The sequence below is a fragment of the Labrus mixtus genome, chromosome 13 (genome assembly GCF_963584025.1).
Source record: "Labrus mixtus chromosome 13, fLabMix1.1, whole genome shotgun sequence".
In the NCBI taxonomy this organism is placed as follows: domain Eukaryota; kingdom Metazoa; phylum Chordata; class Actinopteri; order Labriformes; family Labridae; genus Labrus; species Labrus mixtus.
The window spans coordinates 26,274,442-26,301,061 of record NC_083624.1 but is presented as its reverse complement, the minus strand read 5'-3'; the positions used below and the strand labels follow the sequence as shown (position 1 = coordinate 26,301,061).

At 38.7% G+C, this 26,620-nt stretch overlaps 1 protein-coding gene across 3 annotated transcripts; it reads right to left on the bottom strand.

Moving 5' to 3' along the window:
* On the bottom strand, positions 1 to 26,594 carry map3k20a (mitogen-activated protein kinase kinase kinase 20a). Of its 3 annotated transcripts, none has more exons than XM_061054464.1 (20): positions 26,359 to 26,594; positions 24,166 to 24,355; positions 21,869 to 21,956; positions 17,634 to 17,735; positions 16,813 to 16,878; positions 16,661 to 16,689; positions 16,147 to 16,284; positions 14,019 to 14,105; positions 13,103 to 13,177; positions 12,898 to 13,004; positions 8,227 to 8,362; positions 4,271 to 4,315; positions 4,130 to 4,160; positions 3,893 to 4,032; positions 3,725 to 3,787; positions 3,547 to 3,636; positions 1,562 to 1,678; positions 1,376 to 1,450; positions 1,087 to 1,237; positions 1 to 961 (listed from the first exon to the last, which is right to left on the bottom strand). In XM_061054464.1, the coding sequence occupies exons 2-20, from the start codon at positions 24,322 to 24,324 to the stop codon at positions 252 to 254; spliced, it is 2,409 nt and encodes an 802-aa protein (XP_060910447.1). In that variant the 5' UTR covers positions 24,325 to 24,355; positions 26,359 to 26,594; the 3' UTR covers positions 1 to 251. The 3 variants fall into 3 exon arrangements, with proteins under 3 accessions (XP_060910447.1, XP_060910448.1, XP_060910449.1); XM_061054465.1 differs by having other exon boundaries at positions 24,166 to 24,352; XM_061054466.1 differs by lacking the exons at positions 1 to 961; positions 1,087 to 1,237; positions 1,376 to 1,450; ... (4 more) ...; positions 4,130 to 4,160; positions 4,271 to 4,315 and adding an exon at positions 5,359 to 7,501.
* Between the last annotated feature and the right edge of the window lie 26 nt (positions 26,595 to 26,620).

Sequence of the window (26,620 nt, the reverse complement as noted above, 5' to 3'; positions counted from 1 at the left end):
TACAGGGTTATGCCTTTATGTTAACAACAGGAAGTTGATATGCATCAAAGAGGAGCATAAAATAACAAGTTACAAACAGTAATTTCTAACAGTAGCACACCAACAAGCTTTAAAAAATAAAACCTAGGTCAAACATATATACATCTTAGGCATCAGTGTGATTATTTTACAACACACAGTTCATTTATGTTAATAAACATATTTTTATCTGAAGTACCTTTCAGTACATTACATGTTTAGACCAGCCCACATTAAGATCTTCCTCCGGCACCACGCCCCCCCCTGCCCCCTCTCCTCGGTCGACCTCTGACTTGTTTATTGTCTTGACGGGGTAATCTTTTCTGTCGCTCCACTTTGATCCACCCCCCATCACTGGCTTTGCCCCCCTCTTTTTCCTCACTGGGGCTTTCTGTCACAGACAATATACCTGGTATCGCGGAGGGGCGGTTCTGTGGCATGACACTGTAACTGTTAGAACGTGGCCTTCCTGCTGGTCGTGGCGTTTTGCTGGTTTTATTATGAATATAATGACCTCTTGTATTGGTCCATGCTTGCCCCCTTCCCTGCCCCCCTCCCACAGTTAATGTGTTGCCAAAATAGGGGTTTCTGTTGTGGTTGTGCACCGCCCCAGCACTCTTGGGGCGCTCTCTTTCTCTCTCTGAGGTGCTCTCTGATGTAGTGCTGGACGGGCTGCTGCCCTTTGACCCCAGATGGAGCGGGGAGAGTTTGGCGGAGAGGCTTGTGGTTGGTGAGGAGCTGCGTGAGTCGATCCAGGGTGATCTATGGGCGCGGTTTGGAGAGCGACGCACAGCTCCGGCATAAGAACAGACCTGGCTCTCATGTGCAGACAAGAACTGCGGCAGGGTGCGGGCCTCGGAAGTCAGGGGAACAGTTGCCGGCTGGGATTTCTGGGTCATCATCTGCTTCATCCTTACACTGTGCATCCATTTTGGATCAATATCTGACAAGGGGGATATGCAATGATATATACCGGGTCAAGTACAGTTAAATACATTTATTATGTTTGTTCAGCAGGTAAAACTTTGGCACTCTTTAGGGTACACAAATACGACAACAAAAAATTACCCGAGTTGGCCCGGTCTCTGGGGTTCCAGTCAATGTTAGCTGGTGCTGTTTCGATGAGCAGCTCCACAGTCTTGATCTCATCCTGCCCCCCTACAAGACTCCAATTCATCGTAGAGCTGTGTCTGGTGGTCTTTGGTGACTTGACATCATCCTGTAGAATCAAGTCAAAACAGTAGGAGATTATATATATGGAGAGAGAGAGAGAGAGAGAGAGAGAGAGGGAGAGAGGGAGAAAGAGAGAGTGAGAGAGTGAGATGCACATGGTTTGACTGCTGCTAAAATGTCTCACCTCATAATTAACTGTGTAGTCAACCCGCTGGTTCTGTGCCATTCCAATGATCCATTTGTCCATTACAAAAGGAGGCTGCATTGCAATACAAAAAAAACAAACTAAATATGGCAACAAAACACAAACCAAAATGAAGCATTAGTGTGTATTTGTAACTTGTTCTGGGAAATGTGTTTCTGTCCTCACCTTCGTCATCCGCAGGATTTCCACATCCTGTCGGTTGGCACTGAAGACAACATCTCTGATGTAGGTAACCGCGACATCATCTCCATCCAGCTCCAAGTACATTTTCCATTTGCAGTCCTTGAAAGAAAGAAAAAAAAGCTGATGCTGAGATAATGAAGGCCTGGTCTGCTACACTCAGAAACAACACCTGATTGCATGGAAAAGTTTATAATTTCAGTGTGGGAAACTTGGTTCCACTTGTATATAAACCAACAGCACAACCTAGAGGTAGTTCAATGGTAGTGGTAAGTTTTCGACCACAAAGTCTGAATATTGTTGGGGAGGGCAGAAATTTTGAAATAAAAATATTAGGAATAAATCCCAAGGGTATGGGAAATATGTGAAATTCCAATAATATGTATATCTAAGGCAGGTTAAACACATTCTGAAAGTCTTCATGGAAATCAGTTGTTATATAAAAATGTATTGATAAAATTGTAAAAAACTAGAACAGCATTAATGATTCCTACGTTGTCATTAAAATTCTCTGTCAAACATCTGATTTGAATATTCTTTATGGGATCCAGGATACATTTGTTGCAGCAGGAGTCTGGTTGATTTTAAATGACAAGGGGTCATGGTGGTTTTCCTCCCGACTTGCTGTATGCGGGACACATCAAATCCTCACTATAGGATGCATAAATCTGAACAATCCCCCCAGCCCTCCTCTCATACATACAGAATGCTGACGAAGCAGTAATGATTCTGCCAGTCCCCAAACGCCGTCCACAAAACCACAGGTCACTGCTTAACCACCCGAGGTTCATGGCACAGGCCAATCCATTGTGTAGTGATCACAGAGAAAGACATCAGAGGAGTGGCACTAACACACTCGTCTGAGGAGCCCTCGTCCCCTCTCCTGCATCATCCCCGGGGGCTGGAAACAGCTCAAACAGGGGAAGCTTCAGCAAGCCACTGGCTCAGAAACACACCGCCGCGCCGGCCTGGTGTCGAGCCCTGGACGGTCACACCGGGGCTTCCAGGTCCACGCTAGTCTAATCACTCCAGCAGAAACAATGTCTGGTAATGATGCCTAGGACCCGAGTGCGTCTAATGACAACTCATACATAATTCAGCACCTTTCACTTGGCTGCACGGTGATATCCTCATTAGTAGGGGACCCTCAGTGGCTGTCAGATGGTGGCCGCACAATCGCAGGCCCTCATTTTGTCTTTGAGAAGTGCAGCTGCTTCCATGACATCGCCAGCAAAGAGGGGCGAAGGGAAAAAAAAAAAAAATGCAGTGCGGGTTTGTTTTATTTAGTGCAAAAAAACCTTCCAGTTTGTAAAAACAAGGCTGACACGGAACCTGACACCAGGCAGGGGAAAATAATTAGCTCTCATTTTCTCAGCCTCCTGTTTCCTTCTCCCTGCTGTGTTTTCTACCCACTAAACCACCACATGTCAGAAGAAATGGGAGGCAATTAGCAGGCTCGTTTCAGCCCTGCCGAACACACTGAAAGAGGACTATTTATGATGGGACAATGAACAGCTGAAAGATTAAATAACGTTTGCCTTTTAAAAAGAAAATGACTTCTGGCTAAATGGGCTATTTTTGATTAAATTCAAACAGCAAGTGAAGAGCCACCCTTTCTCCACAGTTTGAGACCCCAACAAAGGGCTGCGAGCGAGTTCGATGTGGGATGTGCTACATGGCTGAGAATGAAATGTTTATTTGTCTGGTTTTATACATGTCTAGTGATGCCTTCAATGATCAGTTTAACAGCCGTCATCTTGAATCCTCTAGAACAAACAGCCATAGTACAAAGAGGCTGATTCAATCATGGTGAAAACATCACTCTGTGCATGCATTAGGAAATAACAATTATTACCAAACATATTCAGGATGGTGACAATTTAAACCCCTGTTCAGTACAGAGTACATACATTTATTGGTGATTGTCTTTAATCATTTGGTGGTGCTGGTGTGTTTTACTCCAAACTTACAGATTCCCCAGTTCCTGGTTTCCAGTGGTATCCAAACACCAGCTCCAGATTTACAGTTTTCAACCTCACCACTTCCTTTTCCAGCTCATCCTGTGGGAGGGAAGGGGGGGGCAATTATGTATGAAAAAAAACACAAGAAAAAGCAACTCTTCTTTCAGATAAATAAGAAACTTTATACCTTTAAAAGTGGAGGGAAGTGAACAAACCCGAGGTAGTCATGGGTTAACTTTTCAATTTCAGCCTGTCAAACAGAAGATTTGGGATGTAATGTTATTTCAAATATTCATAAGCACATGTATCTCAACATGTGAATAATATATGGATTAAAGATTAACTCTGCCCTCACCTTTAGGTGCATTACGTGACCTTTGGACTTGACACCCATGTCCCGCATATCGTTTTCTGTGAGCAACAGCAGCCTCTTTCCTGTGATGTGGTTTTCCTTAAACAGGTCAGCGTACAAGTGCATGCCACACGTGCCCTCCCCTGTGACAGAAAAGAAAACACGCTCAAAAATAAAGAATCTGAAGCGGATAAAATGTGCTAAAAGTTAAAGAGTACAAAGTAGGTTTCATAAACAAACCTGCGCCAAATATCTGCTGCATCCAGAAATACTAAAAGGAACAAAACGGTAACATTTGAGTGTGAACTGCCATGGTGAACTGCATGATGTGGAAATCAAAAGCAAAGGCCTAAATATTGAGGTTAATACAAAGATACTGACCACATGTTCCTCAGTCCATGTGTAGATATCAAGGGTGGGCAGCAACTGCATAAAAACAGAAACAAATAGAAATAACAGCAATAGAATATGGGTGGATACAGACAGTAAAAATAATGTGTGTATTTATGAAAGACAGATCTTAAAAGTCAAAATCACAAGGCTCAAGTAAATGTTATTAAAATGGAAAACAGCCGTGTTTTCCATGTACTGGAAGCCATTACTATTCTGGTTATTGTGCTGCACGATTGAGATGACTCGCCTCTAATGGTCTATATCAAACCAAAATGTCCATCCGACTGATCTAACGTGATCTATTTGAATGATAAATCATTTATTGCTCATTAAATGTAATCAGGCAGAAACTTGCCAGCCAAAATAAAGATTCCATCATTGTGCTCATGAGACTGGTGTGTAATGACAGAAATAATGCAACGGAAAAATCGAAAGGAAAGAATCCTAAATGAATGAGTAATCGCCATTCACTGTCTTCTTCCCGAGACGTCTGATAACAGCTCAGATTAAGAACTGCTCTCAATAGACAGTTGTTGCTGTATATATCTCAGTGCAGCCTGCATAAAGACACTCAGCCCCGCAGCGTTTCCCCCTGCCTTCTCCAGTGCTGCCGCTCGGAAGTAAACAGATTCAGTAACAGACTGACACTGCCAGAGTCTCTCTGGAGTGACTTAACATCACTTTTCAAGCAGCCTGTTGTATTTCACAAAAGTGCTGCCATGCTTCTTTCATTTACATCCTGTAGATTCATGGATATCTCAAACTCAAAACGGGGTCAGCTTTTTGTGTGTGTGTAGGGTAAGACTCTGAGTGAAGATTAAATCCACACAATTCTGCCCCCCTGTGGTCTGAGTGGATTATGGTTAACTGGACCATGAATTCAAGGGGGTTACAAAGTGACAAGAACTTAATATAAAACAAGCAGCTCTAGAAAAAACAGCATTTACATTTTGAAATCATACAGGGTTATCAGTCACACTCTATTCTAGGTTTGTCATACAACATATATTCTGATGGAAAATGAACCTTTTATCTTCATTTGTTAAAAATGAATAAATCCTTGGCAAACTGATCGGCACATGTTTGAAAGATATTGATTTATTGACACAATCATGTAGGATTCAGGTAAATAAGTCACACAAAGAACCTGCTCGTTATATGATTGTGATGGAAATGCCATGAAATGTTTAGCAAGTGTTTTTTTCTGTGTTCATTTTGATGTCTAGTCTAGTACGAGCAGGGACCTGATGGTACAGCATTACAGGCATTGTTTGAATAGGATTATTAGCTCACGACAGGAGGCTAACAAGCAACAACAGAGGAATACAGAGGATTACATCCTCATGAGAATGACTGATGAGAACATGCGAGGGGGGCATTTAATGGGCTATGCTCAAGGAAGCATGTCCTTCCACAAGATGATGCTTAATACCTAACTCAACAATGTAGCTAACACCATTCATCTCCTGTAAAGTGCAGGACTGGAGGCAATATGTGAGGACCACATGTTGTGATACAGTATGGATAATTATTTTAAAACTAGGGACGCACCAATGTTGGTGGAACATCCATAAAGGCTGATATTGGCCCTGTTGACAAACATCAGCCCATCAGCAAATAATGTGGCATGCATCGTTGTAAGTAACCGATGTGCATCTGATGTGTTGCATCATTTGAATGCTGGCAAGCTGGTGTACCAACTGCTGATTCAGAGACACGTTTTTATTGGGCAGAAGAAGGCGTCTGTTGTTGTTTTTCATGGTTAAATATGAAAGAAAATGTTGTCAGTGTGGGAGTCTAACATCGTCTCTGAGACAGATCAGCGACATGCAGTTTGTAAGACAAGTTCCAGTGACATTCAAGAGGAGAGTTACATTTTATAAGACATCCAAACACACAGCTGATTTAAAGAACAGACACAAAGAATTACAAAGAAGTAATGAAAAAAAAAATTGGTATGAACATTGGTAACATCCCAGTTTCTTTATTTCCCAGTTTGCCTTTATTGGATAGGAAAGCTGAAGAGAGACAGGAAATGGTGGTATCAGAGAGTGGGGGGGTTAAAGCGCCGGGGTCGGATTCGAACCCAAGGCCGCTGCGAAGAGTACTAAAGCCTCTGTACATAGGGCACGCAACATAACTGCTACGCTATCTGGTGCCCCATCCCATTTTCTTTTTGTTTGTTTTTATTCAGTGAATTTATAATGAAAACCTATACTTCTTTGGTTATACTTTGACTCCTGATTTAGGATTACATTTGAATAATTTCTTCATTTTAAGTAATATTTCTGGGCCTAGAAAAGTAGCCGATCTTGAAAACTAGGAAGTCAAATGAAGAATGAAGCTGACAATCACACAGCAAAGTCCCTCTCCTGCTGTTTTGAACCTGGGTTCAGTCAGCAGAAAAAAAAAAAAAAAAAACCATGTACTTTTTCATCCTGGTGAGAGAAGACTGCGTCTCAACAACTGCACTCCACCACATCCAGAACAAATTGGCCAATCTTAATGTCAGCAAAATGTCACTTCATCATAAAAGCCTGGCCTTCTCTAAGCAACTGGCTCACGTGGCTCTTTCTTCACAGCATGGCACTATACATCCAGTACATTAGGCATACAGTAAATGACATTCATAATAGGTCCTCCATAGGTTGAGAGTTACAAATATAATCTATAACATATTTCTGTGCTGCACTGAGCTATTTCTAAAGGCAAATCAAGAAGTTGAATAAAGCAGAGGGATTGCCGTGCAAAGACGTGCTTTTTCAGGGATGTGGTAGAAACTGAATTAAACTATTTAACAGGATTCAAGCAGCACTTCATTGAGAAAAAAGTGCCTGTATGATACTAATTATGCATCGAGTTACATTAAAGGATTCTACAGATGTAGCTGTAACATCGTCGAGTCTATTCGCTGTCATCAGACCAAGCGAAGCGTCCCCTCCCCACAGTCATGTTGATTTTGCGTCCTTCTCTGACACAGCTCGACACGGAGGAGTTCTGCCTCGCCTGCATGTTGACCCGCATGCCCGAGTGCAACACGGGAAGGCCAAAGTCCAAGGAAAACACGTCGTCAAAGCCTTTCATCATCACCGACTGCAGATTCACCTCCTCGTTACCGGAGGTTGTGATCTGACAGGACATCTGTGAACTGTTTGACTCCTCCGTCTTTGACTGATAATACGACTGAGCACTTATCTTTTGAGCCGCGGGAAAGAAGAGCTGAGAGGCAGAGACACAGAGAGGGAAGAGAAAAGAACAGAGGATAGAAAGAAAGATAGGAAGACGGAAAAAGAAAGAAAAGAATAATAAGTAAATCACTTTGAAACCAGAAGTGTAAATCAGAAAAAAAAAACTATTTCAACTTCAGTTTGATTTAGAAAAGCTTTTAAGTTTTTAAAGGCAAGTAAACAGAACAGAGCAAACAAGGAAGGGTAGGGCAGGAAAAGAAAGGTAAGGAAACACAGGAAATGATTTTATTGCACTTCAGTCAAGGTTTAGTCAAATATAAAACCTCAAACAATAGACCCTGTGTGTTGTGGAGTTACAGCTTCAAAGAGATATGTCTGTGACATTCAGTAACACAGGGTTTGTTCATAAGAATACAAGTGAAAACAAAGGCTGGAAACAATTGTTTTTTGCATGCAAAAATATAATTCTAAGCTGCTGTGGAGTGCAGACCAGAGGCTGGATGCACAAAATGAAAGGGATGATCCACTCTGTGCAACAGGATGAAAGACTACTTAATGGGAGACCATGCACCACACTGCTGACAATAAATGTCGCTCATAGTTCTCTCAGGATTTGGCTTTTCTGTCACTTCTCATTCCATACTTTTCATTTCATTTCACTGCTTTATCATTTCTATTTACCCTCAGAAGCAGCTTAGAGGAGAGAACATGCCCCTTGTGAAGGTGCAGGTGGAGAGGGGATAACGGGGAACTCACCGGGCTGTTGGATTGTTCCACAAGTTTGCGCTCCCACATCTTCAGACGGCGCTCTCGCTCTTTCAGCTCCTGCTCTTTGGTGCTCAGGTCTCTCTCCAGCTTCTTCAGTCTCTCGAGTGTGGCCTCGATCTCAATCCTGCAGAATACAGAAACAGAACAGTAATAAACACAATGTAATTAATTATCTCGATTAATTACTAAAAAGCACCTAGCTGTTTTTTGTTACACGTATTGAGGTCAATCATCATGATTTCATATAGTCTTTATAATTTACAAAGGAGTGTTTGGGTCACATTAAAGAAAATAACCAGATATTTTGAGAGTAAAGTCGAGAACAAATTTTTAATATTTCAAAGAAATCATAGCTTTATTAGAATAAAGTTGTAAAATCAAGAGACTAAAGTCGTAATATTACGAGTGATGTCTTAATAACATGTGACTAAAGCTGTAAAATTACAAGAAAAAGTTGTAATCTTACCAGACTAAGGTTGTTATTTAAGGCTAAGGTTCACTTTAATGACATTTTGAAACCTTTTCTTAAGTTCAAGTTCACAAGATTCTCAAGGTCCCTCGTTTCAGTGTCTAGAATAGAATAGAATAAAATCTTCAGTAACTGTGCTCTCAATGTACAAAGTTAAACATTAAACATAATATAAGCAAAAAAAAAACCACTAATATATACAAGGTTAAATAAGACAATAGTGCAGTGGTGAGTAGATGAACATGATAATAAATATATAGTTATGTAACAGATGTTTAATCTGATCAAAATAACATAAAGACTCCTTCATATTTTGACATGTTATTGTGAGATCACAAATGTATTCTTGAAATATAACAACTTTATCCTCAAAATGTATTTTTTTTTATATTTTTTATATAAAGCCCCATGTGAGGAATAGATAGATAGATAGATATTGTTTCTCTTGAAGTTTTCATAAAATTACACTAAATATATCTATAAGCAAATGGCTCTGGCCCAATTACAATCTCAAACCTATAAATAAATAATAACTAAATGCTGAGATGAACATGATAATAAATATATAGTTATGTAACTGTTTAATCTGATCAAAATAACATAAAGACTCCTTCATATTTTGACATGTTATCGTGAGATCACAAATGTATTCTTGAAATATAACAACTTTATGTATTTTTTTTTATATAAAGCCCCATGTGAGGAACTTTCTTTTGGATGATAAAGGCTGATTCTTTGGAGAGTTTTTCTAAGATGAAAACAACATTTCCCATAAGCACCATCCCCCAGAGTTGTAAGGATGTGGTTCTTGCCAATGTTTGCTTTTGTTTCGGATCGAGTGAGTGGAAACACTTCTACTTTTTAATACTACTTTTTCTTTGTTGATTTTATTTTTGCAGGATAAAAAGCAATGAGGCTATGATTTAATTTGTGACTACGTAAGGTTACTAACTGTATGATCTGTTAACCTGTAACGACGAAACCTCCTAAACTCTGCTTATTGCCTGATGTACCGGTTTAATGTAACCAGTCACGGCTCCAGTGTCATGAGCTGTGCTCTGGTGTCCTTAAGCAATGTTCAAATAATGTCAATATGCACATGATTTAACTCTTCCGTCCTCAAAGCGCAGAAACGCTTATTCACACACATACATAAAAACAGAATCCCATCCACTGACATTTTGCTTCATTCTTTCTTTTTTATTTATCCTGCTCTGTAATCAGCCGTAAGTACAATAGGCTATAAAATGTATATTAAAATACAATACTTCTCACGGTGAAACTTTGCCAGCAGGCAGAGTTATAAGCGGCCTGTGTGTGGTAAATACATTTGTTTTGAAATTCCAATCTAAAGTCAGTCACTGCAATGTAGTATAACTAAATATGTTTTTTTTCACCTGATAATCTTGATAATCTTTTTTGTACATTTAAAATTTTTATTTAAATTGTACTGTGTTCACTTTTTGTTTGCAATCTTTGCTCTTTGCTGCTGTAACACCGTAAATTTCCCCGTTGTGGGATAAATAAAGGATTATCTTATCTTATCTTATCTTATCATGTTATCCTCACATAAATGTGGTCCTAATACTGAAAAATTAAAAAGATGAATTTCTTTAAACAGTATGGTGTAAGTCAGTCAGGACAAATGTTCTGGGAGTCACAAATTCATACTACCTTATCCCCTCAAACAACTGGGTTGTGGGTTCTGTAGTTTTTAGCAAAAATGTCTTAAACAGGATTAAATCATGAATTTGTTGGGGACTATTTACCGTGATGGTTAAATAAACATTTGATGCTTTAGACACTTTTATTTTGTAGCATGACAGTATATGTGATTAACGGAGTTAACTACAGTGATATAAAGGAACATGTCATTCATTGGACCAGCATAACACTGTGGCTTGTTTGAATCACACCGTGTTAAAAACAGAGAGATGTATCACAGTAAGAGTACCAGAACAGATAGCAGTGGTGAATACTTAAATTGAGTAATAAACTGAAACTTTTCAGTAAACAACTCTGTGTTGTTTTAAAGTCAGAAGGTGATCAGCCTGCTTCTGAAGCTCTGAATGCCAAGGACAGGACAATGTCTCATGTTCACTTCACGCTGGGGACGTTTGTTTTGCTCAGCAGGTGGGGCTGCACATTATGTCGGAAAATTCCATGCTGTGCTTCAGACCAACACAAACATGAAAAACAGACAGGAAAGGCCTTTCTTACTTCTTCTGGTCCTCAACTAACCCCACCCTGACATTTCCCAACACCAAACAAGTTTCCGTCTTGCTCAACTTCCTGAATAATTTGCTCTGTTGCCTGCCTAGTTTTTAGAATTGTTGAAAATAGTTTTATTTGTTTAAGATTTGTTTTTGGGCTTTTTGCCCTTATTGGATAGGACAGTTGATAGAGTAGGAAATCGGGAGAGAGCTGGGAATGACATGCAGGAAAGGAGCCACAAGTCAAACTTGAACCCAGGCCGCCCGCTTGGAAAACTATAGCCTCTGTACATTGGGCACGACCTAACCACTAGGCCATCTGGGCCCCTAGTGAGTTTTTGTTTTTTTTAAAGCAAGAAAGTTTCTAGATTAGCAATTAGACGCCTGTTAAGTTTAAAATTGTATATTAAAACAAAATGTGACTCAGTTTCCAGTCACACATCAAACGTTCATTTTGTATTACTTAGGTTGGTTTGCAACAAAATAACAACAACACACTAACATCAGTTTAATGCACACGAGTGGCTTTTAGCATGCTAACATTTAGCATATTGACATGTAATTAAAAAGTTAACATGGTAAACATTATACATGCTAAGCATCATCATGTTAGTATGCTGATGTTAGCTTTTAGGTCTAAGCACCGCTGTGTCTAAGTATAGCCTTACATCTTCTCCTATGCTAGCTAGCAAACAAATTCAGATTTTCTATAAAGATTTCCAGATCTTTTAAAAACTATCCTGTAGTGCTGCAGAGACGATGCTATAGTTTATATGTGTCACAACACAAGCAGATTAAGACATCCCTATTTAGTTAAATGGAAACTGTGTAGCTAATATGGCTGCTATCACTCTCAAACAAGCTAACAGTCACCCCTTAAACTAGATAGATATTGTTATATAGATAGATAAATAGATAGATATTGTTATATAGATAGATATTGTTTCTCTTGAATTTTTTAATTACACTAAATCTATCTATAAGCACATGTCTCTGGCCCAATTACAATCTCAAACCTATAACCTGACACTGAACCATCACGGGCCTTGATATCATGGCGTGCAGTGTGTGAGTCTGTGAGGGCTTGGATGGCATAAAAAATGGGCCATATTGAATACTACTTCAATAGACTGATTTTTAGACTTTTTTTTTTATTTAGTAGTGGGCTGCACGATCAGGTCCTTCATGCCAACAAGTTTGCAATGAACTCTGGGTAGGTTCCATAAGAAAGTTTGCAGAAATGTGGACTCAAGGAAAGTGCGTCATTTGGCGTTTCAAAATCTGTATCAGAGCCTGCATGCTCTTGACAATTTGTCAGTGGGACAGCGCTAAGCACTCGTTGAGATTGTGCTTCGGTTCCTTTTAAGTGAAGCTTCTTCCTGCTCTGATCATCCAGAAGCATCTACTTCTAATAACAACCAGCTTAATCTGTAGTTAAAACAAACCCGAGCTACATGTGTCTCTCTGTGTTTAACATTCTCAATGTCTGTTTTCCAGCGGTGAGAATAGATCCAACCTGCTCCACCTGCAGACGGCTGCCTGGACATGATGCCACCAGCATAACTTCTGAGGAAAAGCTCAGAGCACAGACGAGCCCCGCTGAGATGCAGACAGAGAATAAAGTAACAGCTGAGACTCAGGCTGTGCTGAACATCACCAAACCTCCAGCTGCTCATAAAACCCAATTAAGCACTTCTACTTGAAAAAGATGGTGATTATTTTTAGGGCCTTATGGGTAAAGAGAGGAAGTATATCCAGATGGATGATTCTTTGGAGGTTTTTATGCCTTTATGTAGCTATCAGTGTAATTATTAAAGATCTATATGCACAATCTCAAGTCTTTTTTTGTGTTTCTCGGCCCCCGTCAGCTACATTTCCACATCATTCTTCAAAAACAGTTGCACATTTCCTTAGGCAGAGGCACTATATTGGTGAAAAAAACAGTAATAAATACATTTACTGCGCTGATCTCATTACCTCCATTCAGCCTTGTTGTGAAGAAAGGAGTTGCACTGTTGAGGAAGTTGGCTGTCGTTAGACATGGACTCCAAAGTGGAGAGGATCTCCTTGAACATTGGCCTTCCCTAAATCAACATGCAAACATGAGCGCTGTATGAGATTCAAAGGAAACCATACATTTGTTGGTTATTTGCATACTAATGAATACCAGCAAATCACTCACTTTTGGCTCTGTTGCCCAGCAGTTCCTCATGAGTTCAGCGAAGCTGGCAGGACAGCCACTCGGGATAGTTAACCTCTGAAACACACACATGAAGTTGTAGTTTGAGCAGCAGGATAATGTACTAAATCAAACAGAAGAAGAGCTAATTTAAAGGAAAAGTTTTTCAATATTGATTCTGCTTTCGTAACCAAGAGTGAAATAAGACGATAAATGCCAATATTACACCTATGCCATAAATATGGAGCTAAAGCCAGAGGTTAGTTAGGCTAGCCGAGCATAAGGACTGGTCAACCTCACTTTTATTACAAAACTCCAGGACTTCACTGTCCCTAACCAACAAATAGAACCAAAATCAACCACCTGTGAAACCCCACCTTAACATTTTTTTTACACTTGTTTTTTCTTTGTATATATGGAACAAATAAGATTTAACATGTTATTTGGTTAGTTTTAGGGGGGTACGTCACAAAGTGAGACAAAAATGTTCATCTTTTGACTGCTGGAGCATCTGGGCAGTCTTATTTGCTCAATCGGTAAATTAACAAACGGTTTCAAACTGTACAGATGTTAGCTGTATGCGTCTGTATGTTTGTGTGTAAACTTATCATATGACTGGGCGCATAACTCTTATTTTTGTTATATTCCTCTTATTATCACCCAACTCTCTAGAAGAAAATGAACATCAGTATATCCTCAAATTAACTATTTGCTTAACAAGATATTTGACGCGTATGACCCCAAGTGGAAACATGAGATTTGAATATTGAGGAATGACATAAATATGCAGAAATACATCAATTTCCCAATACCCATAAATATATATTCAGTATCAAAATGTGTTTATCTGCACAAAAGAGATTCCCTATAGCTCCAAGAGTCAACATTAACCAGACACATTCATTTCACATGAGAGTACCTCATTTTTTTCCACCACGAGCCAGGCCACTTGTAAACCTTCCAGGCCTTTGAAAGGTATCTCACGGGTTAGCATTTCCCACAGCACCTGTCACAGAAGTCAAGAGCCACGGTCAGTAAACAAACGAAACACATACTGTTCAATTATAACATGTATGTGCATACTCTGTCAACGTACACAACGTCTTTGAATCTACTGCAAAATCTGTGAACACATAAATACTTCAGAGCAGGAGAGCTCCTTTTATCTGTCACATAGCATGTTCATTCATATACAGATTACATTATGAACAATTTCTCTCTTATTTGAAAGCTAAATGTAAAATACAAAGTAGACAAAAAGACTTGTTTAAGATTTGCAGTGACAGCTTTAAGGCTGCAATAAGTATAAAAACAGTAGCACCTTGATAATTAAGGCTCGTTCAGCTTCTCGAAGGCATCGCAGAAAATAAGATAATGAAAAGGAAGAGGAGAGTTTTTGTACACCTAAAGTGTGTTTGTACCACGTGTACCATAGTTTACATAGCATGGTATTTCTGCACAGCTGCCGCTTCGTTCATGTATGTATTTTATTCCTTAGAAAAGTGACACAAAAAGCACTCTGCAGCTATGAACACTGACTGTTCACTTTTCAACCTTTACATACCTTACATAAGAAATGCGTGATATTTGATTGTAATTATGTGTCAGTGATTTACTCTAGCATGATAAGACAAGGACTATTTATGCAAAATAAGCTTAATTGCTATTGGTTTCCATTTTTGAAATCTTTCTTTAAAAACTGTCTGGATTAAAAACATCACAAAAGTTTTAAGAGTAAAAAGAGAGACAGCAGGTTTCTAAAAGGCTGTTCTTCTGTAAAGGTCGAACTCTAAGCTGCTGTCCACCTATCAGAAAAACAAATGCAGAAATGGAAATATCAGAGGCACTGGTTAACTGACAGTTGTTTCACTGAGCTGGAAAGAACATTTTGACGACATATTTTTAATACAATTTTAAACTCTTCAGTTTCAAAAGCAAAATCTAAAAAGTCAAGTATTTCCCTTGAAAACAAAAAGTCTTAAATAAACAGGGTTTATCCTTGAAGTCTCCCTTTTGCAGTCAACTAATTTAAAAAATGAATTAAAGAAATCAGCAAATGCCCACAAGATTTTTTGTTATTGTCTTAAATTGTGACCTGAAGTCTGACTTAAAAGTTTTTAGCAAATCACTTTTTCATGTTAAGACTGAAGATAATCACAATCAGAAGAGTTTGTCTGACTGTCAAAAAGCGGCTCATCTATAAATTGATGATGTTGTACTAGAAAGGGAGGGGGCTGTGTACGACTAGTTCTTTAACCCTACAAATTGACAATCTGCCATTCAAACCAACTTGTGCAGTAATTATCCAGCTGTGGGATCTAAACTTCTCTCTTTGAGCTCTCTTTTCATACTTGACACAAGTTTGTCTGTCACTGTTAATACTGTATGAACAACCAAGTGCAACAGCATGAATGACTTCCAGGAGGAGAGGCAGGCAGCTGTTCATGCTCTCATATCATACACTACATTGTACCATCTACTTGTAATAAATCACATTAGTCTTCACAACTGAATTACATTTTTATCGTTATTGTCCCCTTATCTTTTTTCTCCATGTTTTTTCGTTTATTGCTGATTTTTCAAAGATTACATAATAATTGTTTTTCACAGACGCTATAGTAATTACTAAACTTTATTGTCAGTAGTATTGGTATTAGGTTAGTGTGTACACTTGGAGGACTCAAATAACATGTAAGCCTTAGTATTCATTCTGGATCATGTCATGAAGCGAAAAGGAATTTTTTTTTGCGGAGACAAATTTCTGTTCTTGTTCTTTCCTCAAAAGTGAATGACCTTTGCCTCTATGCAGCCTTCATCCTGTGACTCCTCAAAAGACTCCAAAGCTATTGTAACTCTGGTAAATACAGGGGGGTCGCTGACCAAGAAGCAATGCTCTTATTTCAAACAATAAAGACAACTCTCCTTGACTCAATTTTGTTCATAGAATAAAAAACGTCATGTGTGCCAAAACAATGACCTGCAGACTCTGAAACTGCATCAAAGTTATGAAAATATTTCTTTCCGCTCTCTTCTTTTTTGTCACTCACCACACCGTAGGAGAAAGTGTCACATGTCTCAGACACAGGCAGGCTCTGGATCACCTCCGGAGCCATCCAGGGAAATGTGCCCACTAAGGACATGTGTGTTGTGTGGGTCAGGAATTTGGATGCCCCAAAATCACAGATCTATAGAAATGACAACATCATAGAAACAGAATCAAAAGACTGATATTAGGATCTATATCCACCCTCCTTAGAACAATGCACTTACATATGTACAGTATGTTACTAAATGCTTTTCCATTGTACAAATAAAGTTTACAGTATATTTTAAACAACCTTCATCAAACCTTTTTTTAAAAAGTAAGGCCCACTGGAAACACTGTCATTGGTTTCTCACACATGCTAAGACAGTCACTGCCCTCTTGTGTCCATGTACTGTAGGTAAATGCCAGTGTGCAATACTCATGCTTCTTTCAAAATGTGAAATCAAAGTCCACAACAACAGAGCGTACACAATGTGCAGCAACAAAAACATTCTTCAGGCTTATTTCAAACTTGCCTTGAGAACTTTGTCCGCTGCCAAAACGACTGAAAGAGAAAAAAAGGGATTGATGTTTTTAGTCCAAACAATAAGCCACATGTATGTATGTACATGAAACAATATACACAATATATATCTGAATAAGAAGTGGTAGAAATAAAATCCATTACCATTCCTGGACTTTAAGTCTCTGTGGATGACCTTAACAGGAGCCTCTGAATGTAAATAGTGCATTCCTAAATGTAAAAAAAAAAAAGAGAGGATTGTTAGAGGAAGATCACTGGAAATGTTTCGGTGTATAAAATTGATTAATGACGTGAAAAAAATAACATTTCACAATCTTTCATGAGCTGAGGAGGCATTGAGCAGCTTTGAGCTAAAACGTTTCATGAATCTACTAATGAGCTCAACAACACTGAAGTTCTCCACTCTTGGACATTTTCATTTCATGTAAAAGAACACATACGCTGCCTGCATGCACTAAAGCTCTACTAAAGAGCACAAAAAGAGGTTATCAGCATCAACATCAATAACTGCAGCAAAGAAGGACACAAGCCCTTCAGCATGGATTAAGAATAAGATGTACCAGCAGAGTACTGTTTCACATAAAATGATGTGTTCAAATTTAAAACAAATTGGTTTTACTAGGTTTTGTGGCTAAAGGTTTGTTAACTCTGATCATCATAACACAAATACAGGTCTTGTTTCTCAGCTCCCAGTCCTCCAATTCAGTTCTTCAATTATTTGCCGCAATTGATTGTAAATATATAAGCAATGCTGAGAGAAGTTTACTTTTTAGTGAATTTTAATCATCATTCAAAACCGCTGATTAACGTTTTAACAGGACAGAGAAATATCCCTTTCAATGACTTTTCTCTGCACAAATAATTGTCTTCAATCAGTTCAACAATGCAAAAAAAAAATTGACAGGCATAACCATTAAACTGTTATTTAATAAAAATTGATCATGGAAATAAATGATCACATTTACCTCTGGCCATCTCTGCAGCCCATGTCATGATCTGCCCCATGTCCATTTCCTCACTCTCATCGCTGGAGAGGTAATCGTACAACGACCCACCACTCGCATACTCTGTGGAGAAAAGTGATTACATTTGACTATATCATTTTTTTACCCAATAAAATGTTATTAAAATGTTCTATTTATGTATATAATAACAACTGTTATGACTTACTATAGAATGGTCACACCCCCTCCCCAACTACATCACAACAACCTCCTCACCCACCTATGCTGAACAGTCCTTGGGTCTACATTGAATGAGCACATACAGTACCATACATTCTATAAGCCAGACTATCATATTAATGATTCTTTTATAAAATATTGTATAATAATACACTTATCATCTCCATCACTCATTCTCATCGCTGCACAGCTAATCATACAGCTCTGATTATATCTGACCATGTATAATGTTGAGTGACAGATTGTGACAGTCAAATGTCTTACAGTGACAAAACTGTCCTCCTGAGATGTTACATTGCACGTATGAGCGCAGTATGTGAGAGCATTATGTGAAAACAATTGAAAGTTGAAATTCTGCCAGACATATCCTGGAAGGCAGCTGATGGCGTTTACAGATTGCTCCTGTCACTGTCGCTTTGGATGAGCTCCATTTATCACAGTGTAACTGGACACTGTGGGGAGTCCAGGAGCCAACATGTTATCAAATCTATCTCAAATGAAACACAAAGGAATAGACTTCATGCTCGCTTTTCAAAAAGCTTTTAAACTCCTATACCTCTTTATGGGTCTGGAAAAAACCATTTAGCCTTTTGCAATATAACCTCAAAACCATCTGTAAGAAATAAAGCGTCAAGGAAAGTAAGAGCAATAAGGAGTCTGTGTGGTGAGGCATGAATCGAAAGCTTAAATAACATTAAACATACCTGCCAAAACAGCAGGAAACCCTCTGTTTGTGCATAATTACACAATCATGTTCCAACACACCAATGTAAACATGCATCGGCGCCAAGGCAGGCATCTAATTAACAATCATAAAATACACAAATTGATGAGGTTTTGTTATCATTGAGCTTTCTGACAGCAGATGTACAGACTTGTATCTTAAATAACAGCTACTAAATGATGAAGTAAAGACATGTCTGCTCCTGCAATTCATCCCTTTAACCAAACTCCATGGGTATTATGAATACCTGTGCTTCTGCACTTTCTCCTCAGTATCTTCCACATCTTCAAAGGGAATTTGTGTAAAGTCAGAGAAGACTTTAAATCAGCTTGTGTGAAACATCAGGCCGCCTTATAAGTGTATCCAAGAGGTGTGAACAGGATGAAAGCAGACAGTGTTGAACTCATACATGAGACTAGAGACTTACAGGTCTCTCAAATCGAGAAGACAAACTGTCCGGCCTGACGCTTTATGTCAACAGACGGAGGAAATTTATAACCGAGCTGATGAATGTGGACACGGTCAGGATGCTCATAAACTTCTTTCCTGTATCTGCTTTTAATTAGAGTCTGCTTTGATAAATGGAGACACCAACATGTTCCTTGACAACAAAACCTTACCACCTTTCATAGCTGCAAAAACTGCAGAGGCTGTTAAGGTGTCCTGTGCTGTAAGTTTTACTCCATTATTGAAATCTGTGAGTCACATTTTGAAACCGCAGTTTTGCTGACCCACAACTTCAGATGTTTCCACTGATCTCTTCAGTTTATGATTTCTGTTAATTTATCTCCAGTTCTCTTTACTAATGCTCAGACTTCACATGAAAAGTCTTCCACTCAAAAAACTATTTTCCTCTTTTACATGTTAGAGTCACATGTTCGGCAATATGAGTAAAGTTATATGTTTTCATTTTAAAAAGCAGGTGAAGAGGAGGGGCAGCTTTGTAGAGGCAACAGTTACCCATTTTTGTTACAGTTTCATATTGTACGATATTTTCATTATACTGCTATGCAAAATTTGAGGAGAGGCACCAAACCCATCGAGTATTAAAGGTCAATCTCTTTCTCAATTTATCAACAAAATAATGTTTTAGTTGTTGTGTTGTGGAGAGAGATCGATCCCCCTCATGTTAGGGACAACACACTTTACCTACAGGTTTTATTTCCTGTTTTTAATCAATACTGAATAATCAACAACACACAATGGTTTTCTTCTTGGTCTGAAGAAAGAGGTATTTTCTCTTTTACATTACAATTTTGTCAAGAATTTTTGACAATAAATTGTAATGTGGATCTTCATGCGAACTGAAAGACAGTTTTCATGTTTCTCCTTTTTTTTTAAAAACTCATGTTTTGTTTGTAACATTTCATCCAATTAAAGGAGAAACACTAAAGTAAGAGACTCAAACCTTTAAAATGCTTACTGTTTTTCTGTATGTTCACAGTTTCAGCCCCTTTACAGCTGTTCTATTGTTGTATTGTTAATTTGTGAGGTTATATTAACTGTAGCTGTATATCACATTTCCCATCATGAAAGATAGGATTGACCTACTCCAGTCTGACAGGTCTGTTCTTTGAAGATACAGCAGGTTCATAATTTGAGCAGTTACATTCAAGAAACACTCACTTAATAACGTTCATTAACCCCATCCTCAACCAACCAATCCAGGAAACTAAGATGATAATATAAAGTGACTTGGTAGCAGTAAACAAACAACACAACCTGCTTGCTATATTTCTAAAGTTTAATTTTAAGATCTGATACTGTGTCTTCCAGCTGACACAATAGACATTTTTTTATAAGAGGCCTTTTCAAAAGCAGTACAGTTTAACGACTGCAGAAGAGGTTCAGGTTCACGTCTCTGTGGAGGCAAATAAACAAAAAGCAGAACCACATTCTTTAAGTGCTTTTTCAAAAACCTTTCCTCTCTAGAACAGATCTAATCGTGTTTTAAAGAAAGATGAGAGATAAGAAGTCAAGTCACATTTCTTCGAAAAAGAAAATCTAGTCTATGACTAATATCTGATGACATCCAGTTCTTGTCTATACGAAGTTTGTGAAAGTGTTAATAATTCTGTCAGTATTTTGAAACAACACTGCTGGACGGTTGGAAGAACTAAAAATCAAGGTCACATATCTAGATCACCTGAGAGTTCCCAAACTTAGAGCAGATCCCAGTTCTGTCATACACATTTAAATAACAGCTCTAAACAGAAGAGGTGTTTCTAGGTCCACCCTTACAGACTCTAACGTTCACTCTTTGATATAGAGTGGCTAAACAAGTTAACAGCATATGACACATCCTACTATTTACATTTACACAGAGCTGTTGGTACTGAACTGCTTTGCACACTTTAAGCTTCTGTATGAATAAAAGCAGCTGTTCAGATGTGGGAGTTGTCTTTATTCCTGAAACTGCAATTTAATTTATTATAATACATTGAATAGTCCTATGTATTGATCGTCAAAATCTGGAAAACTAATTGTTTAAAAGCATTTATTAAGCACATTTCTCTAAGATGTTCTGTCCCTGGCCCCTTAAATGTGATGACTTTCTGGTTTATTTTTTTGTCAATTGTAAATATTTAAATTTTTAGCTGTTTGTTGAACTCAATGAGTAATCTAAGGAGGTCACATTTGTTTCTGGGAAATTGTCGTAGCAATTTGTGGACCATTTTCTGATATCTTAAATGTAATGTGTATAAAATACTTACTTTGTAGTCAATGATCAGTTATCTGTGATTTGGGGTATCATCAGTTTAGGGTTTAGCATGTGAGTCAAAGAAAAACCCCACAATACTTGTATTTAAATTAGCAAAACTTAAAGAAAACAGATTAAGAAACTGAAGCTTAAAAGCGGGTTAGAGTGACCTAACAATCTGATTAACTGAGGGGAAATCAATGCTGTTACAGTTTTATAAAAAAAAATCACAAAATCCACGAGCAGAGGAGAGGTATGAAACCCATTACAACCCACTGCCCTGTTAAAGTGTGTGCACAGACAGAGGGCCCCTTTTTTCATCAGCTTTATTTTTCCCAGTCACCTCGACACAAAAAAAGGGGCACACAGCTACTGTATGTTCCTGAAAGCTCTCATGCATTCACGAATGCTTCCATAGAAACCTCTGCACCATTCAGTGATGAGCAAACTGAACCTGCTGAAAACAGACTCTGCACTTTACTCTGACAGTGTAGACTAGGAACTCTGTAGGACGCAGACTGTTATATAGACATACTGTAAATGTGACACTGACAACATGAAGGCTTTTGATTTTTAAAAAAGATCTCTTACCAGTGACAATGCCATAGTTGGGAGCTTCAACAATGGCCCCATAAAACTGGATGATGTTACGGTGGCTGAGGACACTGAGGATTTCAGCCTGAGCAAAGAACACACAGGGAGAGGACATCATGAAAACGTCTTTGTGAAAATGGACTACACTATAAATACACTATAAAAGAAAATAGTTTCACAAGATGCTTCAGAGAAAAAACTAAGAGTGTACAACTGTGCTGGCAGATATCAAGTTACAATCAAAATGCTAGCAAGATTCAAGATTCTTATTTGTCACATGCTCATACAGATGTGCAGTGAAATGTAACGACTGTTCCGCAAGGCCATGCAATAACACTCAAATTAATAATACACATAAATACAGTAATATAGAAAATATACAAAGATATAATATATACAAATATGCATGCTAGTGCTAAGAGGTATACTGTTTTAAAGTATTGAGTTCGGTTCATTAGCAGTTGGTATAGAACTAAACTAAACACAAAGTTCACCTGAGGCTGACAGGAACAAGTCATTAGTTATTTAATAAACCCTTTACCATGTTGGATCTGGTGGAGGAGCTAGATTGACAGTTAAGGGACTTCTGTCATGACAAAGACATGGATGCCAGTACTAAATTTCAAGGAAATTTTCAATAAATGTCCAGACATTAAAAAATAAACCTGATGTCAACCTCCAAGGCGCAGAAAAAACAAAAGTGACCCCTCACATATTTTGTTCCATGAATATGAAATGTAATGAGACCTTCGGGCAGACGCTGCAGAGCCAAGGCTTTCTATGTGATTTTTCACACTTAAATATAATATAAATCAAGTATATCCTCTGAAAATAACTCTGAGTCATGACTGTCTACAATGAGTGTAACACCCGAGTCCCACTGTCTGTGATGTTTTCAGAGTTTTCAGAGTCCTATCTTCAGTTTGTTTACATCGCCAGGACGGCCGGCTGACTCCTCCCCTCGTGTATAAAAGTTGTTTAATTGAGGGACTAGAGAAAAGAAGAATAACATACTGTACTCACTGCTTAACTGTGTTTCTAGATCACGCTCATTTCAGGTAAATTTACATGCAGTGTGAAGATACGAGCATAATAAAGATCACTAGCATTAGCATGCTAACACAACAATGCAGCGTGAGTTGTTTTGGTTTCATGCTGGTGCTCAAGGGCGACATCTGCTGGATCAAAAAAACACATATAAAGCCTTTAAGAAAAAGAGCAATCGTTGTATTTTTGTGGTTGTTCTGTCTTGTGTTATGCTGTAAGTTGACCTGAGCTGTGTGTTTTCTCTCCACTTTGGTTCAAGGCTAATTCCCCCCCCGGAGCAGTAAAGTATATCTAATCTAGGTGAGTTAGTGGTAGAGTCTGAAGATCACCAAAGACAGAAGAATTCATCCACTGAGAGGAAAAGTTGTTTACATGGAGGACATAAACATTCATCCTCATGAATAACTCAAATATCCTGACAGAATATTCAGATGTTGTTGAGACTTTTATTAATTAACTTTAAGGCCAACTTGATTGTGGTGCTAGAGGAAAAGTTAAAGGGTCATCAAAGTGTGTGAGATACATCTTCTTGGGATGGTTGTATAACATCTTATGGCAATCTATGAACGTGTTGATGAGCTATTTCAGACCAAAGTTGTGACAAGACAAACATTACCTTCCCTGATGCTAGCATAGCTAAACTAAATGAAGTACATATAAACATAAGAAATGGACAGAATACTATCACATACTGGTCCAGAGGAATCATTGTTAGATTACTGCTTGAATGAATGGAAACCTGACATAGCCAATTCATTTAATTGTCGCCAAACACTATAATTAAAAGAACAATGTGTTCGCTGTGAAAGGATCACATTATTGTTTGCAGAGAACAATCATCTCTCCAACACTTGAGCACATTTGAATGAAAGTCTGAGTATCTGAATATCATAAAAAGAAACGATGAATACATTGAACATCTTATCACAGGCCAACAAATGTTTTACAATTTCCCCTGAAAAGATTTCAAAGATAATTGTTTTTTTTGTCTGAAAGACGACGAGCCTGAGCTTTTCAAAGAGGTGTCAAGAAAAGTCCCGACTATAATTGGAGCTGAATACATTCTTTCATTTAGCAATATTGTTTCTTTTTGCAGCACGTTTCTCAGAGTGGGGGGAGTGTAATGACCATGAATGATGGATACAGAAGTCACCACATCCCACTAAAATAGTGTAGCAATTTAAATGATTACTACACTGACAATTAAAAAGTATAGGAAAAAGCTGTGGCAATTATGACTCTCCTACCTCGTTTTCGATCTTGAGCAGTTTCTTCACAGCCACCTCTTTGTCCTGGGAGATCCACCTGGCTCGGTAGACACTTCCGAAGCTGCCGCCGCCACAGTTCTCGTAGAAGTGGATGTCATCGAACCTGATTTGTACGAAAGAGGGGCTTGGAGACGACATCTCATAATGACACTCAGCACCAGCTCAGCTTCTGGGGGGGGGTGTCACAGGGAAGGAAGTCTGGTTCACTCAACAAAGTCCTCTATGGTAAAACAAACATATTGCTCCTGTGCATTCCTCTGAAACTTACTGTAGAGACAAGAAAACATATTTATATTTTCATTTCATTGTACAGTGTTCCCCTTTGTTATTTTTTGTATTATATCTTTGCTTTAATACAGTGTATAGCTTCTGTACAGTTTATTTTAATTTACTTAGCTGTTACTACTACTTTTTTTTCTAATAATGCTATTCTATTTTATATATCATTTCAACTTTTTTGTAGAAGCTGACCCAGGGAGAAACGCACAAGAATTCCAGTGTACCTGTACTGTCCTGTAATAATTAATAATAATTTATACTTATTAATCCTGCAAGGGGAAATTCAGTTTTGAACATGCTACACACATAGGCTGAAATACACACACATGAACAATCAGGATCTTGTGGACATGCATTAATGGAGAGGTCTCGGAGTGAGGGGGCTACCCACAGCAAGCACTCCAGAGCAGTTTTTGGGGTTCGGTGCCTTGCGCAAGGGCACCTCGGCAGTGCTCAAGAAGCGGACTGGCACCTCTCCAGCAGACCAACTTCCAGACTTGGTCCGTGCCGGGACTTGAACCGGCTACCCTCTGATTCCCAACCCAAGTCCCTACAGACTGAGCTACTGTACTTTTGGTGGCAATGGCAATAAACATCTATTCTATTCTATTCGGAGTGTCATGAGCCTCTAACATGACGCAGAAAAGGCTCATTCTGTATTTAGTGTATCAGTGTCATAACTCTTGTTTTGGCTCTGGGATTTACTGTGTCTTTCTCTGAGCACACACACACTCCTCCCCATCCTCGGTGTAATAAGCAGTGAGCTCAGGATCCAGGCCATGCTTGTATAAGAAAGATGGCATGCCTGGTATGCTGTGATCATGCAGCCAAAGTCGTGGACTATTCTAGCACGGTCTACTGTGTCCAGGAATCTAAAAGGCCACAACCAGAGACTACTAAAAAGGAAATAGAAGACCTAATATTCTCTTCATCATTTAAAAAAAATAAGCTCCCCATGCCTGTGTTGGGGAGCCAGGATTAGAAGCACAATGACTCCAAGCTTAGAGTGCACACAGATTGATGATCACATCCTTTTATTTGTCAGTAACAGCATAAAAGCATCTTGTAAAATAAATAATTCCCTCATTACAGGAAATTGCTCATTTATTGTTCATAGGTTTCCATTTATAGCCCGAGCAATTACGGCTTTTAAAAGGCTGTTACCTGGGCCTTGGTTGGGATTGCTGTATCTCCCAGAGAGAAGTGCCTCCATTGTCACAAAGGGGTGCCACTGCTTCTGCATATTTACTTGTATTCATGCTATACATAGCCTCACAGCAATCTGCTCAGGGGACCAGCCCACAGTATTGTCCATCCACTCCAGAGACTGGGGTTACTGGGATATGGTGGCACTTCTGCACTCCCTCCTGCCAATTCTCACTAAATACACTGCTGTAAGCACTGCAACCATTGTGGCCGATAGTCACATGTAAAACCACAGCTAGCCAAACCATTAGAGTCAAAATGAAAAATAGCAGCAGCATAGTAATATTTACTTATCCAGATGTTACTATTTTACATTGTAGTCATTAATGCTCTCGTACATGGTACACGACATATTGGTTTTACTTGTGCAGTATAACTGAAGGGCTTAAGTTGTTGTAGAACAATAAAGAGTAAAAATAGCGCGAAGTTAAACGACTATTTGCGTTATTATGTCTGTACAAAAGCCACTAATTAAGCAGAAAAAAATGTAACGCAATGTATGACAACAAACAGCCATTTATCAACAACCATTTAACACGCATAAATATGTGCACTATCGTTGTATTGCCCACCATAATGTGAACTAAATGCATTCACATGGATGTCAGTAAAATTCCATGTGAATTATATCTCACTTTTACTTTTACTACTTTTACTTTTTCTATAAGGCGTAATAAGCATACATACCGACATTAGGTGTGAAGTTTCCGGTTTCAGTCCAGCTCGTCGTCGGTGCAGGACTTTACTCGTTACACCAAAATTAAACTATCAGTAAGAAATACCACAGAAAGTCAGAGTTCCGGGAAATCTCATGTGACGTTTAAGTATTTCTCTACTCTCACCAACTCCGGTGGTGGTTAAACTGGTTGCACAACTTCTTCAAGCAGCAGCAGACAACATGAGAGTGGACCGGACTGTTTGCCAGTCACCATCCTGATGACAACAGCGC

Bases quoted from the DNA above. Each gene is read 5' to 3' on its own strand.
- map3k20a (XM_061054464.1), bottom strand. From the start codon at position 24,324: ATGTCGTCTCCAAGCCCCTCTTTCGTACAAATCAGGTTCGATGACATC. The intron at 16,690-16,812 runs GTAATGGATTTT...TTTCTCTTTCAG, and splicing joins AGACTTAAAGTCCAGGAATG to TCGTTTTGGCAGCGGACAAA. The intron at 1,238-1,375 runs GTGAGACATTTT...TTGATTCTACAG, and splicing joins ACTACACAGTTAATTATGAG to GATGATGTCAAGTCACCAAA.